The sequence below is a fragment of the Penicillium mononematosum genome (genome assembly GCF_028829835.1).
Source record: "Penicillium mononematosum strain IBT 11891 chromosome Unknown utg000001l:1.0-4488741.0:1.0-4491989.0, whole genome shotgun sequence".
In the NCBI taxonomy this organism is placed as follows: Eukaryota; Fungi; Ascomycota; class Eurotiomycetes; order Eurotiales; family Aspergillaceae; genus Penicillium; species Penicillium mononematosum.
The window spans coordinates 2,530,288-2,545,800 of record NW_026643271.1 but is presented as its reverse complement, the minus strand read 5'-3'; the positions used below and the strand labels follow the sequence as shown (position 1 = coordinate 2,545,800).

Sequence of the window (15,513 nt, the reverse complement as noted above, 5' to 3'; positions counted from 1 at the left end):
TCATATCCCATACACACACCAACCCACCTGACCATCGTCCGGTATCAGCACATTAATTCATATCCACCATGTCGTCACCAGCACAAAGACGGAGGGGTCGCTCCTCCAAAAATTCAACTGCATCCCCCAGTTCTTCGTCCCGACAGGAGCCCCCCTAGCAGCCCGACTTTTCAAGCCACCCCTCGTGCCTCGAGACGTCTAATGGCCGAGGGAGCCGCACCCTCTTCGTCCCCCATTTTTTTCCAGTCATCCCCGACCAAGGGAGATAACAATGCCGAGACTCCGGATGAACGCATGGCCGATGCCAGCTCAACGGTAGACGATGGCGACAGAACCCCGCGAGGCAATCCCGGTGTGAGAGGTATGAATTTTTATTTTAGCAGAGCAGCACCTTTTTCTGATGCGATATAGATCGCTGACCACCCAGCAGATTCTTCTCCTATTCATTATATTCCAAGTTCTAGCCCTACTCGAGGCCTTGGTCGATCTGATATCCGTTCCGACATCCGCTCCGATGCATTGAGCGCCAGCAGCGGATTATTTGTGTCGCCGGGAGGCCAGGGCCGACGGGGACCTCGTCGCAGCGATTTGCACTCCGGTGGCTTTGGGTCTACTCCCAGTCGCCGTAACCGGGTGTTTGTTGATGCCAATGGAATGCCCACAGGTGATACAATGCCTCGCTCCGATGCCACTTTCTCGAATATCAACCCTGGCACCTCCGAAGCTGACGCAATGGCCGGAAACTCCACTCGTGTGATTTGGGGTACCAACATCTCGATCCAAGATTCCATGTCGGCGTTCAAGAACTTCCTGTATAATTTCGCGACAAAATACCGTCTCTGGGCTGACGGTGCCTCCGAGGATGAAACCAGACTTATGGGAGAATTAGCAGAGAGACATGAGTGCATCGCCATGTGTAACGACATGCGACGACTCGGTGTGACCACATTCAATCTCGATGCTGCTAACCTGAAGTCATACCCATTGACTCGCAAGCTGTGGCACCAACTTTCTGCATATCCGCAAGAAATCATCCCTCTGATGGATCAAGCTTTGAAGGATGTGATGGTGGATCTCGCTCTTAAGGAAATGGACGTTCTTCGGTCAGAGAGTCAACGCGCTGCTCAGCCTCGTGACCGACGTGGTCAGCCCATCCTCACCTCGGACAATGTGCTTCCGACTGTCGATGTGCCGGATCTGGTCGGTGAAGTGGAGGCGATGACCTTCAAGGTGCTTCCCTTCGGCCTGGACAAGACCGTGAACATGCGTGATCTCGACCCAGCCGATATGGACAAGCTGGTCAGCATCAAGGGTTTGGTCATTCGTGCTACTCCCATCATTCCCGATATGAAAGAAGCTTTCTTCCGGTGCAGCGTCTGCAGCTATGGTGTGCAAGTTGACATTGATCGTGGCAGAATTGCTGAGCCAACAGTCTGCCCCCGAGACTCTTGTAAAGAGAAGAACTCAATGCAGCTCCTCCACAACCGTTGCTCCTTCTCTGACAAGCAAGTCATCAAGCTCCAGGAGACCCCAGACAACATTCCTGATGGTCAGACTCCTCACTCAGTGTCTCTGTGTGTCTATGATGAGCTAGTCGATGTTTGTAAGGCTGGTGACCGTGTGGAGGTGACTGGTATCTTCCGCTGCAACCCCATGCGTGTCAGTGCTCGTCAACGCTCACAGAAGTCCCTGTTCAAGACGTACATCGATGTCCTTCATGTGCAGAAGTTTGACCGTAAGAAGATGGGCATTGACATGTCCACAGTCGAGCAAGAAATGTCTGAGCAGGCGGCGGAGGCAGATCAAGCGCGCAAAGTCTCGGCCGAAGAAGAAGAAAAAATCAAGCAGACTGCCGCTCGTCCTGACATCTACGACCTGTTGTCTCGTTCCCTGGCTCCCAGCATCTACGAGATGGACGACGTGAAGAAGGGTATCCTGCTGCAGATGTTTGGAGGCACTAACAAGACCTTCCAAAAGGGAGGTAACCCACGCTACCGTGGCGACATCAACGTTCTTCTGTGCGGTGACCCCTCGACCTCCAAGTCCCAACTACTGCGGTATGTTCATAAGATCGCCCCGCGCGGTGTCTATACCAGTGGTAAGGGTTCATCGGCTGTTGGTTTGACTGCCTACGTGACCCGTGACCCGGAGACTCGCCAAATGGTTCTAGAATCCGGTGCCTTGGTTCTGTCCGATGGTGGTGTTTGCTGTATTGATGAGTTCGACAAGATGAACGATTCCACACGCTCCGTCCTTCACGAAGTCATGGAACAGCAGACCGTCTCTATCGCTAAGGCGGGTATCATTACTACCCTGAACGCCCGAACATCCATCCTGGCCTCTGCCAACCCCATCGGCAGTAGGTACAACCCTAAACTCGCTGTTCCGCAGAACATTGATCTGCCGCCCACTCTGCTCTCTCGTTTCGACCTGGTATATCTGGTCCTTGACCGTGTCGACGAGACGGAGGATCGTCGCCTCGCTAAGCACTTGGTCGGTATGTACCTTGAGGATAACCCTGAGAATGCCAGTTCGCAGGAAATTCTGGTAAGTGACCTTTCCCGTGCGATCAAATAGAGAGGTTTCTAACAGTCCTGTCTAGCCTATCGAATTCCTTACGGCCTACATTACATACGCCAAGACCAACTGTCACCCTGTGATCACCCCAGCTGCGGGTGCTGCCCTCACCGACGCCTACGTGGCTATGCGCCAGCTCGGTGATGACATCCGCGCCCAAGAACGCCGTATCACTGCCACCACTCGACAATTGGAGTCTATGATCCGACTTTCCGAGGCGCACGCACGCATGCGTCTATCTCCCGAGGTCACCGCCGGTGATGTTGAGGAAGCCGTGCGCCTCATCCGCTCCGCCATCAAGCAGGCCGCCACCGATTCCCGGACCGGTCTCATTGACATGGGCCTTCTGACCGAAGGCAGCAGCGCCGCTGACCGTCGTCTGCGCGACGACCTGAAGAAGGCGGTGCTGTCCCGGCTTGACGAACGTGGTGGTGTGAGTGGTGGTGCGGTCCGCTGGACTGACCTGTATCGCGATGTGAGCGAGCAGAGCGATAACAAAATCGACCACAACCAGTTCAGTGATGTGGTGCGCTCGCTGGAGACGGAGGGCTCAGTTAATGTCTTCGGTGAGGGTGCTCGTCGTAGTATCCGCCGGGCGGCCATGAGCATGTCCTAGGTGGCTGCGGATGATACCATGATGTGATGATAGATTAGGCTGCATGTCATCTCTGACTGAGGGTGTTCTGGCGTTTGTGCTTTTTATGGATAATGCTATGGGATTCGGTCCGAGAACTGTATATTGTCCGGAGTAGATTTGATCATAATATTTTCAATCTCATCAATTCTCCGAAGTTGCTGCGTCTGTTAGAAACTAAGACTTGAAGCTAAGACACATGTGGGAAGGTGAGAAACGACATGCATCTGGCTAGACCCAACACGTTGAAAGCCCCGGGTGGGGATCTTCCAGATGGCGCCTTATATACCAGCCCACCTGCGACAAGCATTGAGGCAAAGAGAGATAAGGGAGTTTGGGATTGGAATGATAGTTGATTCTTGGATTGTCTCATAATACTGATATAGAATAGAATAGGATAGAATAACATAGTATAATGAAGATTGGAAGATCAAGGTAAACGGAGATAAACATGTAGAGTAGAGAGGAGACAAGAGAGACACAAGAGACAGAGCACAGAGACTAACTGCCCACGTGCGCCCACGACTGGTCAAATTGTCAACGTCACCAAGGGGGTGTATGTATGGATACAAAATTACCATACCAAAATTACCACTGTACATCGTGATCGCCATGAGGATTTGCCTGATAATCGCCAATATACAGCCATCCGAGGAATAAACAAACCCACTAGACCTAAATAAGATACTTTTAATGCCCCTGTTCAGCTATCTGACAAGTTAAAATCCCCTAATTCAACCCGATTTAGAGCTTACTGCACTCCGTTACCACCTGGATTAGCATCGCACCCACTTCGATGAGAGGATGGGGCCGTCACCCGCTAGTCATCGCACTAGCCGAGTTCGGGGATAACCTCTTTGCCTTCTTGTCGGAGAGCTAAGAACCCTCCGAATTTGGCATCCCTTCCCTCGGGATATTTTTCTTTTCTCTTTTCTTTTTCTCGTCATGAGCCTGGGATAAATCAGACTTCCTCACATCTCTCCCTGCCCACAATGAGGTATGTAACTATCTGATTTAGCCATTCCATTCCCCGCGCCACCGACGTACCGTACTGACCCAATCGTTCCACAGGTTCGGCGAATATCTCCGGTCTTCCATGATCAAGGAATTCTACCCTTACTACATTGCCTACGATGAACTGAAGAAAGCTCTGAAGACCGATTTCGTCGACGAGCCAACCGCCGATAACACCAAGCCCGCCCGTAAGGAATGGACCGAGGACGATGAGACACGCTTCGTCTCCTTGCTTGAGAGTGAGCTAGAGAAGGTCTTCCTATTCCAGAAGCGCAAGAGTGAGGAGATTGTCGCCCGCATTCAAGAAAGCGAGCTCGAGGTGAACGATGTCGTCTCCCGTCTGGACAGCTCGACCGATTCCCATCGCCAGAGTATTCGAACTTCTCGCCCCCCACCCACCGATGCGAACTTCTTAATGCTGGAGCAGGTGCTCAGTGATATTATTGCCGACGTTCATGACTTGGCCAAATTCACTCAATTGAACTACACGGGTTTCCAGAAGATCCTCAAGAAGCATGACGTATGTCTCCCTTTCCAATTTCCGAGTCGGGTTCAATCCGCTAACAATCGCACAGAAAGAAACCCAATGGTACCTCAAGCCGGTTTTCGCGACACGTCTGAAGGCCAAGCCTTTCTTCAAGGATAACTACGACGCTTTCGTGGTTAAACTATCCAAGCTGTATGACCTGGTCCGGACCAAGGGTCACCCGGTCAAAGGTGATGCATCTGCCGGTGGCACTCAACAAAACTTTGTGCGTCAGACAACAAAGTATTGGGTGCACCGGGATAATATTACGGAGTTGAAGCTGGTGATCTTGAAGCACCTGCCAGTGTTGGTCTTCAATGCCAGCAAGGAGTTCGAGGAGAAGGACACGGCCATCTCCTCTATCTACTTTGACAACACCGACACCTGGGAACTGTACCAGGGTCGTCTGAAGAAAACTGAAGGCGCCGAGGCAATTCGGCTGCGTTGGTACGGTGGGATGGAAAGTGACCAGATTTTCGTGGAGCGCAAAACCCACCGCGAGGACTGGACGGGAGAGAAGTCCGTCAAGGCGCGTTTCGTGCTCAAGGAGAAGCACGTCAATGCCTATCTCGAGGGCCGGATGACGGTTGAGCAGATCTTTGACAAGATGCGCAAGGAGGGTAAAAAGAGCCCGGCGGAGATTGATGATTTGGAGCAACTAGCCCGCGAGATTCAATACCGCGTCATTACTCGCCGATTGGTCCCTGTCACCCGTACATTCTACCACCGCACTGCATTCCAGCTGCCAGGTGATGCGCGTGTTCGAATCTCTCTTGACACGGAGCTGACCATGATCCGAGAGGATAACATGGATGGCCGCCAACGGTCTGGGAAGAACTGGCGCCGTATGGATATCGGAGTCGACTTCCCATTCTCCCAGCTGCCTCCCGAGGATATCGACCGATTCCCCTATGCCGTGCTGGAGGTGAAGCTGCAGACCCAGGCAGGCCAGGAACCTCCCCAGTGGATTCGGGATTTGACTGCCAGTCACTTGGTGGAGGCAGTGCCGAAATTCAGCAAGTTCATACACGGAACAGCGACCATGTTCCCTACTCGCATCGATCTGCTTCCATTCTGGTTCCCCCAGATGGGTGTAGACATCCGCAAACCCGCCACTCGCCAATTCGGTATCCACCGACCGCTGGCGAGTACCTCGATCTCCGCCAATGATGAAGATTCGGATGATGACGAAACTCCGGTTACGGAAGAAAGCCCGCTGGATGAACATGCCACCGAGCACCATAACGGATTGTTTGAGACCAATGGCAACGAACTGGATATCGAAGAGCGCGTCGCCGCCCAGCCCCTGCCTGGCGACGAAGACTACCCATTGTACGACTCGGACGACGAATCGGTATATTCGGACGAACTTGAAGAAGCTCGTCGCATAGGGGGGAGCGTACTACGCGCAGAAATTGGCCAAACACTACCTCTATCGAGCTGGTCACGCTGTCGCACAGGGTCTCATGGCGATAATCCCCCGTCCCGTTCCAACATCCCTGCCTCCCCCCGAACAGCGTGGCATCGCTGTTTTGGGTAACCAACGACGCACGCTACAGCAATTCCAGGCTCCCCCTGGCAAACGTAAGTCACTTCCATGCATTCCGTGCACCAATCACCCAAACTAACGATTTCTCAAAAAATAGGCATCTTCGTTCCCGTCCGCGTGGAACCGAAAGTCTACTTCGCCGCCGAGCGAACCTTCCTCTCCTGGTTAGAATTCTCCATCATCCTCGGCGGAATCGCCGCAGCTCTTCTTAACTTCGGCACTGAATCTGCCACCCTCATCTCCTCCTGGGCCTTCACCATCCTCGCCGCTGGCGCCCTCGTGTACAGTCTCTTCCTGTACATCTGGCGCGTCGACAAGATCCGCAAGCGCCGCGATGTCAAGCGCGTCTACTACGAGCGCTGGGGTCCGACGGTAGTCGGCCTCGGACTTGTCATTATCATCCTGCTTAACTTTGGGCTGCGCGTGCGCGAAGGCGGGTTTATGGCTGCGCCGGGATCGGAGGGTGAGCCTCGGCATGGCGGACACGGTGAGTTGTAGAAATCTTTGTTTGAAAAAGAAGAACTGAGCCGTTCTCTTTATTTATTTTTGGGGGGTTGACCACCTTCTCCACTGCTCATGGCGACTCTTATGTTTGTATCTATTGGTGGCGTTTGGGCTGGGGCGTTGGGGGATTGTAAATCATGTACAAACCGCATACATGTCATTGCAAATAGTATGAGAATGGCACTTGATTACTGCCTACCTATTTGTTTTTCTGCCTTGTATATGTTGTAGATCTAGAGATAGTAGATAGTGAAGATACTTACGACCGAATTTTAAAGAGTATTCTGGTGAGGAAGATCTGTTACATTCAACATCACTAAGGATAAGATACATCATCTTCACAATAAGACTCAGACTGAGAGGATGAATTCAGAAAAACATCTTCGAAAAGGTTCCCAAACGGGAACGAGAAAGGAAACGCCATCCCCATACCGTCCTGCGGAACCTGATCAAATAACCCCCCCAGTGGAATCCATACTACCAAGATTGCCTTCGTTATCAAGTTGACGAGGACCATTCTGCACCGAGGATCCTGTTCCCGTACACTCCGGTACCCCCGCATCCTGTGTCTGCCCACCTGCAGAGTGTCGCCTAAGCATGGATTCATAAATCGGATAGTAGGCCGCAACAACCGGGAACCGATCTTGCAACTTGTCAAGTATGAGCATGCAGAAGCGGGCGCGATGCTGTGAGATCATTCGGACGCCGGTATCTCCTCTGAGTATGTTGACGATGTAGATCGAGAGCACCGACAGCACGGGCGCAAGTCTAGAAATGATTTAGCAGGACCATCCGGGGATATTTGGGACAGGTTATTATTGGGGGACGTACATGCTAGCTGCGGCTGCGTATAGAAGATCGTTTGCCATGAGTATTTCGAGCATGTGGGAGATCTCTGTACATATCTCGAATGTTGGACTGTCTGGTCCGATGTTGAGAGAGAACCTTGGGTTGCTCCGGTGCAGAATTAGTCGGTATTCCCTGTATATTCGATCAGAATGGAGAGCTTCTGGAGAGTCATTTGGAAGTCAACTTACTGGTATAATATATGAGTTAATATAGCCCACTTGCTGCTATTCGTTGACAACGACTTGAATTCCGGTGGGAGGGATTCAGAGCACAAGGAAATCTGCTCTAAACAGATATCTTGTGAATGACCACTGTCTTCGTCGAATTTAATAGTGAAGAAGCGATCAACTGTAATATGCGTTAGCAAGGAAGTACATTTAGGAACGGAATGATGGATGTTGAACCTGTTCGAGCTAGTTGCACAGCATTTATCGCGAAGGTATTTGCCTCATTGACTTCTGTCTCTTGGGACCCGCTGACTTGTTCAAAATCAGCTTCCGACAGAGGGGGGACATTGCACAGTCTTCCCTGTACATGTGGAGGACGATCGAGAAGCATAGACAGATTTATGTTCATGGCCTGGGGTAGGAAGTCAGTCCAGTAATAGGACCTGGGGCTTGGGCAATAACCGACATATACCATCCACCACAATCTTCGCCATAATTTTCGGTCTTTCTCTTCGAGACGGATATATGACTTTCTACAACACTGGTTAGTTGCCCTTAGTTTATGTTAAGAGGGATGAGTATACCCACGTCTGATGCAGTCCTAAAGCCTGTGCCATTCCCACAGAGATACCAACCCAATACCAAGGGTCTTGGTGTTCTAGAAGGCCATTCCACCAATAGCACATAAGAAACGTGGCTTGGATCGTCACGATAGCATCTGTTTCATAACCAGCATCATAAAGAGATTTGGCTCTCTGGTAAAAGGTGAGGCTTGCAGCGTACCGGGACACAAATCCGGCATTAGCAATGACGGAATCCGAACAGTATATAGTGGCAGCGAGGTAGATAGCATTCAAGAGCAAGTGTGAAAATTTGCCTTCCTCGAGACTGACAAGGAATCTGGACCTATCAAGAATAGGCAGTGCAGCAAGTGAAAAATGGAAGTAAGCGTCAAGAAGGGCCTGACTGGTCTCTTGTGACGGGAGATCGAAGGCGCCTTGGTTCTTAAGGCGTTCAATGGTAGATATGTGAAGCCTTTCAATTTCCTGCGTCGTCGGCTTACCCAACCGGGCCAGCATTGCCGCGTGGAGGTGGTCCTGGAGTGGGCTGACGTCCGTCGTGCCCCCGAAGGGATTCCCAAATTGTTGGACCAGGTAATTGAGATTAAAAGAATCTCCAACATATGGAGTTTTGCCGCTTGGTCCAAGTGCTGGGAAACATGGCTCTTGTTGTGGCTTATCTCTATTGTTTTGGGAATGAGTGGCCAGAGATGGGGTTGAACTCGTTATTCCTTCATGCCGTACACTGCGAGAGGTCTCTATAAGTCCCCCACTTGAGTCTCCATCAGTGGGTAGGAGAGGAAGCTTTCGTTTCCTAAATTCGAATTAGTCTTAACACGATGGCTTATGTCCTTTTGAATCCTACCGTCCACGGCGAGATACAATCAGCTCACATTGGCGCCGGGCATTCCGGCAATTGGAACACGCGACGCCTTCACTGCGGTCACATTTGACTCGCCGGTCATGACACAGACGACAGGCGACTTTCACTGGATTGCTGCGCGGCATTTAATAATTGTGAAAGGCGTTGGTTTGATTGTAGTAAGTTCGGCGTCTTGATTTCGGCGACTTGAGTTAAGCATGGACCCACCAAGTCGCCGAATTTAGACTGCTCTGATTGGCTGCAGTCCGAGTATCTGCGTTTTCATTGGATGCTCAACACTAGCAGTTGGCAAATTACTATAAGTTCACTAAGGGGGAAGAGAAGTTGGAGAAGTTGCTGATTCTATCTTTTACACTTGATTTCTTGAGCTAGCAGAATACCCAGACTAGCTGGCGATGATGCTTTTGAATACAACCTCTCAAAGCATCCTCCGTCGCTCAAATCCAAAGCAATGGTCATGTTTCTTGCCCACCATCGCAACGACGCGATACCTACGCACATCTTCAGAACCTAGCAGCTCTACATCTACACCCCTGCCATTCAAAAGTGAAAAAGATGGAGCGTCGGGGTATCTTCTGTACGTTCAATACTGAATACGTGAACCGATTGGTTTAGTTCTAACAATTCCCTGCCACTAGGGCAAAGGCAGATCAATTGGTGAACTGGGGAAGACAAGGATCCCTTTGGCCCTTATCCTTTGGACTAGCCTGCTGTGGAATCGAGATGATGCACACCTCAATGCCGCGCTACGATCAGGATCGACTGGGCATTATTTTCCGTGCCTCGCCACGACAGGCAGATGTCATGATTGTGGCCGGTACGGTAGTCAACAAGATGGCACCGGCAGTGAGACAACTCTATGACCAGATGCCCGAGCCTAAATGGGTGATTAGCATGGGCAGTTGTGCCAACGGCGAGGAGGATATTACCACTACAGCTACAATGTTGTACGTGGTGTGGACCGCATCGTGCCTGTGGATATTTATGTGCCTGGATGTCCACCAACTGCGGAGGCCCTTTTGCAGGGTATTTTCCTTCTCCAGAAGAAGATGCGGAGGACGCAGGTGACGAGGATGTGGTATAGGCGCTAAGCGAAGATTGAATTCGGGGTATATCATAACGAAATCCAATGCTGCCAAAGCCATGGAAGCTATGCGGAAATAACGCTCCTACCTATGCAAAATGCCAAAATCCGTGATATTCATTCCTCAACCTCGATCTGCATCTCCCGCTCTAGTAGATAATGCCAGTCAGTATGTCTCTGCGGCAGATTCTTCACAAAGTACAACATACCCCTGATTTTGATAGCATGCGCAATGATCGTCTCAGCCTTAGCCAACAATTTCGCGGTGTACCTCTCTGCCTCTGTCGGATAGAGCTGGCTTTTCTGCGCTTTGCGAGGATTGGCCTAAACACATTAGAGACGTGTTAGTAGATGACCACACATATAGTTTCATGGCAAAAGAACCCAAAAACCCAAAAGACCCACCATCATAAGAACAGGAACCAAATCCTTCGGCTCAGCCTCCGCCAAAGCTCTCAGATTCTTAAACCCATTATCCCTCAGCAAACGCGCCGTCCAACTCTTGACAAATGTAACCTGGGCCATCTCCAGAAGATCTGCGCGCGCGCCAGCCTCAAGTCTATCGCGCATATGATCCAAGACGGCAGCCATCATGCCCCAGTTCATGCGCTGGCAGAATTTGACGATGCCGGCGGCGAAGCCGTGGCACTGCTGTGCCAAGGTTTGGACTGTACCGCGGGGGATTTTGTAGCGTTGGGCTATTGTTGATAGGGGGACTTCGTTGCTGAGATCGCGGAGTTGGAAGGCTGTGTAGGTGCGGCGGTAAATGCGAGCTTGTTTTATTTGGGCTGGGGTCGTTTCTTTTAGAGAGGCGCCTGACTGGACCCTAGTGGATAGGGTGTTAGTTTGGGTTTGGGGCTGGGTTGGACTAGAATATGTCTGTGGGATTGTGTGGATATCATATGTATAGGGGGGATGGAGTAGGGAGGGATAAGACGTACATTGTGTTGACGAAACCTGGTTGAACTCCGACGAATTGTAGAGCCCGGAGACCGCTCTCATCCAGCCGATCTAGTTGATCGCGGAAGATTTGCCAGTCGATGGGTGTGTTCATGGCTGCTTGGAGCGGCGTGAACATGTAGAATATGTGCATGTCACCGTCCATGACGAAGGCCTGTAATGCTCGCTTCAACTCTTCGTGAACGAATAGGCCATCTTCGGGTGAAAAAGCCGAGGCCACGACTGCCTGTCCTAATGGTGTGGCTTCGTAGGATTCGTCGTCTCGGAAAATGAGAAGTTCTTCGTCAACCAGTTCTTCGAGGCCGGATTTCATGATGGTGTATGCGATCTTCTTGTCCAATGTGCGGTAAAGAAGCGTGCACCGAACATATTCTTTGATCGCCTCGCAACCGGATACCAATCCCGTTGCCACGGCTTCGAGTAAAGCCCTTTGGGATGTGAGCTAATGATTCGGGAACAATAAACAGTTGGATGAGAAATACATACCGCTTGAGACCCCTTTTTTCCGGGGCCAGGCAGCTTTCAATAGCTGGCATATCAGCGTCCAACAGATCGCAGACAGCCTGCAAATCGGCTTTCACGCAGATGAGATAGGTTTCGCCGGCATTATCCTTGCCTTTGCGGCCAGCACGACCGCACATTTGACGGCTGTTTTTGTCAGCATATACTCCTCACTCCAGGAAGGCAGCACCTACAGCATAGCCGGACCAACTAGTTCACGGCCCATGCGCGCACCGTTGATGATAACCCGTCTCGCCGGGAGGTTTACGCCAGCGGCAAGACTGCATGTGGCCACGAGGACTTTGAGCACACCCTGGTCATAGGCCTGTGCAATTAGCTCCCGCTCTTCGGTGGTCATGCCAGCATCTAAATGATTATTAGTAAGTGTGGACGCTCTATCATGAATGTCGGAATACTAACTGTGAAATCCTGTCCCTTTGATTATTGTTGCCTCCAAAGCCGGGTCCAGCCCACAAGCGAGGCTCCGCAGCTCTGCCAGAAGGTCGAGTCGCTTGCTCAACTCTTCCGGCTCCGCTGGCGGCATCGCTTCACCGATAGTCGCAGCATGAATCTGGCATGCATTACGGCTACTACAAAACACCAATGATCCAAACCCAGCGGCTGCAGTTTCGACCGCTAACGCTACCATGGCATTTGTGGCGGAGTTGCTGAGTTGCTTGAAGGTAGAAGGTTCAATGATTCTGTGGGGAGAAATGGTGTCTTGTAGAGATGCTGCTGCAGTCAGCTTGGATGCCGTTTGGAACAATTGCCGCGAGGTCGCAGCTGGATAGATTCCGTTCTCGTAAACCAAGTATTCATCAATGGGAATTGGTCTGTATGTGGAGATGTAGAACTTTGCGTTCATCCATTGTGCTAGCATCTCGGTGTTCTGTTATTCGTTAGAGCAGTCTCTCACCACAGGATTGGGCCATAGACTCACGGAAAGCGTGGCACTCATTCCAACAATCTGGATATCCTGCTGTAGTAACAGCAACTTGGTGACCATCAATTCCAAGAGGTAACCCCGGTGTTCGTCATCGAGCATATGTAACTCATCAAGAACCACGACTCCCAAGTCTCCAATGTTACACTCTTCGATCGCGGTGTTTATCAACGAGTTTGCCTAAGAAGAGAAATATCAGAACCCTGCAATCACCACTGAATGTCAAGCGTGCACACCTTCTCTATCGTACAAACCGCAATATCAGTATCAGCCCAAGTGGCAGTCGTCCGACTTCCTCCAAAGAAGCCCGTCACTCTGATGTTCTTCTGCAATTTCTTCCATCGCCTGCGAGGGAATCTGGAATCATCTTCGTCATAATCCGGGATATTCTTTTCCACATCTTGCACAATACGACGCATCCACTTGAGCTTCTCCTGAACCAAGGCAACATAAGGCAAAACCAACAGCGCTTTACGCCCTGGGTTTTCGATGATGCGCTTCAAAAGTAGAACATCGGCAACAAGGGACTTGCCACCGCCCGTCGGGGCCGTGTAAACCAAATGACGTTCACCAGACAGCAAGCCCCTAGCCAGCAAACACGACGCTTGCCACGGGTAAATATTTCTAACACCGAGTGCGGCAAAATTGGCCGTGAGGGCAGGCGGCAGGCCATATTTTGGATTAGACAGGGAGAGCAGGGGATTCTGACTGGAAGGTGGGGCAGTCGATGCAGCCACGGCCTTTTGAGGATCATCCGGGGTTGGCTCCGTGCCCGCGCCCGCGCCCAGAAGAACCTTGCTGGCGGTAAAACGATGGACAGGGGCGGTTAGCAGATCTCGGGCAGTCTCCAGCGGTGCTGATTCCAATATGGTGTCTGGATTGACATTTTGGCGAGGGAAAGTAGCTTGTTTTACGACTGGGCCGAGTGAGATATTGGGAACTTGCTCTGTGGGCTCTGTCGGGGTCGCTTTTGTCCTGCCACGGGCGCTACGTGATACGCTTGTCGACGGGCGATATCAATGGATGTCTGGAACCCGTGAGACTGGACTCCCGATGTCGACATGCCTGAAACACAGTTCGGCCCATTCGTCTGGGGAGGGGAATAAAACCGAGGATTTAATCAAAATTGGCCATCTTTTTGAATTTGGAATGTTTGATTTTTAATATTTTGATGTTTGATGTTTCCCCATGTTGTTGTTTTATCTACGCTTACTACAATATTATTGCCTGAGGCATTATAGATTATATCAGCAATTATGTCATCCACTCAGATCCCCAGGGCCTCGGGGCCTGTCTTTAATTTGATGTTCCTTAGAGACATGATCGCTGCGTTTTCAATAGTGTGCGTTTTGCGGGATTATTACTCTTATTGCATGCTTGCATCCCCCCCATGCTCTGCATGATTGAACTGTAGTCCCGATATGGCAACCCTGGAGTCCCTTGCTGGGGGACTAAACCAACCTTGTACGGGATCGTACCTATTTTGTAGGTACTTATGTGGAGGCTGTGGAGGCTGTTCTTCCAAGCCCTGTAGCCCTGTAGCCCTGTAGCCCTGATTATTGTGTAGAAACGCACAATAAATAAAAGCCGAGATTCGTACCTCGCCCCATGTTAATGCCTAGAAACGATTGGCGCAATTCCGTCCAATCTCGTGTGTCGTCGGAGCCGAGAGGGTCGGCTGACGATCTGGGGCCAACGGTGATGGATTTGCCTCGCGGCTAGAAGACATCGTGGCAAACTCGGAACCTACAACATCGAACACCTCTGCATTCACGTACTCCGTACATGTGGACTTATGTTGACTCGCACTTGGGGAAAATGAAAGCAAATTGGCTAGGCCAAAAAAGAAGAAATTTCCAAAATTTCCAAATTTAGGTGCCCATCCCGAGACCAGGTACAGACTGAGACCCCAATCGGGGTGGAGGCGTCATGACGACTGTATCATGAGTCGCGCGTACCACCCACCTTATGCATTAAGATTAGGAGGATTAGCAGTATTAGCACTAGCAAGATTGTGAGGTTTCCGTATGCATCGTGATAACACGGAATTCAGTCACCATGCATGGAATGTGATATATATCCCGATCTGTATTCTTATTTCTCCATCTCCCCTGAAAAAGAAAAAAAAAAAGGATTGCAAACGTTTCAAGTCAGGTTTAATACGAAGAGAGAACACGTTTCAAGCCAATGGTAAAGGTTATGAATGTAATTGTCGGGATGGTTTGGATCTGTTGTCCCTCGGAGGTCTGATCGCCGTATATATCTCCCAGATATACACCTGATCTCACCTCAACCCTAGATCAATTCATACTCCATATACACTCCGTCCACACATAGACAGGTTATATCCTGATTCCATACTCCATAAACCTTGGAAATTACCTGGGCCCATGGGTGGATTTCCCAACGGAGTAGACCGGCACGTTATACCCAGTTCAGACCTTCACAGTCTTCGGCCAGTTCTCGGCGGCATCGATCGTCATTGGAGAGAAGTTTAAATTACCTACTCCGTATATGATTAAGATACTCTGCTACTCTGCTACTCTGCTCTTGCTAATTCATAGACCCTCGATATCCGACGCGCCTAAGGACCTATAGTATTCTATCCTTATAGACTCTCCCCCTTTTGCCTCTCCCGAGATTCGTAGCCAATGTGTGTTTGGTCGCACAGGATCAGGCGAACGGGGAAAAAATCACAAAATAGCAAATAGCCCAAAAGGTACTACTCATGTATCTGGTAATTTTTTCCAATATCAACAGAA

At 50.6% G+C, this 15,513-nt stretch overlaps 4 protein-coding genes across 4 annotated transcripts; 2 read left to right on the top strand and 2 right to left on the bottom strand.

Annotated features, from left to right (window-relative positions):
* Positions 1-68: 68 nt before the first annotated feature.
* N7519_000935 (MCM DNA helicase complex subunit MCM4) lies at positions 69-3,193 on the top strand (the record flags this gene model as incomplete). Its single annotated transcript, XM_057287713.1, has 4 exons — positions 69-96; positions 131-361; positions 431-2,547; positions 2,603-3,193. 4 exons carry the CDS (start codon positions 69-71, stop codon positions 3,191-3,193), a joined length of 2,967 nt encoding a protein of 988 aa, XP_057153796.1.
* A 1,010-nt stretch (positions 3,194-4,203) lies between these two features.
* vtc4 (putative vacuolar transporter chaperone (Vtc4)) lies at positions 4,204-6,798 on the top strand (the record flags this gene model as incomplete). Its single annotated transcript, XM_057287712.1, has 5 exons — positions 4,204-4,208; positions 4,283-4,745; positions 4,801-6,105; positions 6,143-6,335; positions 6,398-6,798. The coding sequence occupies 5 exons, from the start codon at positions 4,204-4,206 to the stop codon at positions 6,796-6,798; spliced, it is 2,367 nt and encodes a 788-aa protein (XP_057153795.1).
* A 455-nt stretch (positions 6,799-7,253) lies between these two features.
* Positions 7,254-8,899, bottom strand: N7519_000933 (fungal specific transcription factor domain-containing protein; the record flags this gene model as incomplete). The annotated part of the gene is made up of 6 exons (XM_057287711.1): positions 7,254-7,572; positions 7,636-7,785; positions 7,842-8,001; positions 8,058-8,232; positions 8,293-8,353; positions 8,409-8,899. 6 exons carry the CDS (start codon positions 8,897-8,899, stop codon positions 7,254-7,256), a joined length of 1,356 nt encoding a protein of 451 aa, XP_057153794.1.
* Positions 8,900-10,464: 1,565 nt separating this feature from the next.
* On the bottom strand, positions 10,465-13,814 carry N7519_000932 (DEAD/DEAH box helicase; the record flags this gene model as incomplete). Its single annotated transcript, XM_057287710.1, is given in 10 exon segments — positions 10,465-10,496; positions 10,557-10,671; positions 10,753-11,173; positions 11,289-11,735; positions 11,794-11,955; positions 12,003-12,174; positions 12,229-12,697; positions 12,749-12,931; positions 12,988-13,738; positions 13,750-13,814. 10 exon segments carry the CDS (start codon positions 13,812-13,814, stop codon positions 10,465-10,467), a joined length of 2,817 nt encoding a protein of 938 aa, XP_057153793.1.
* Positions 13,815-15,513: the final 1,699 nt, after the last annotated feature.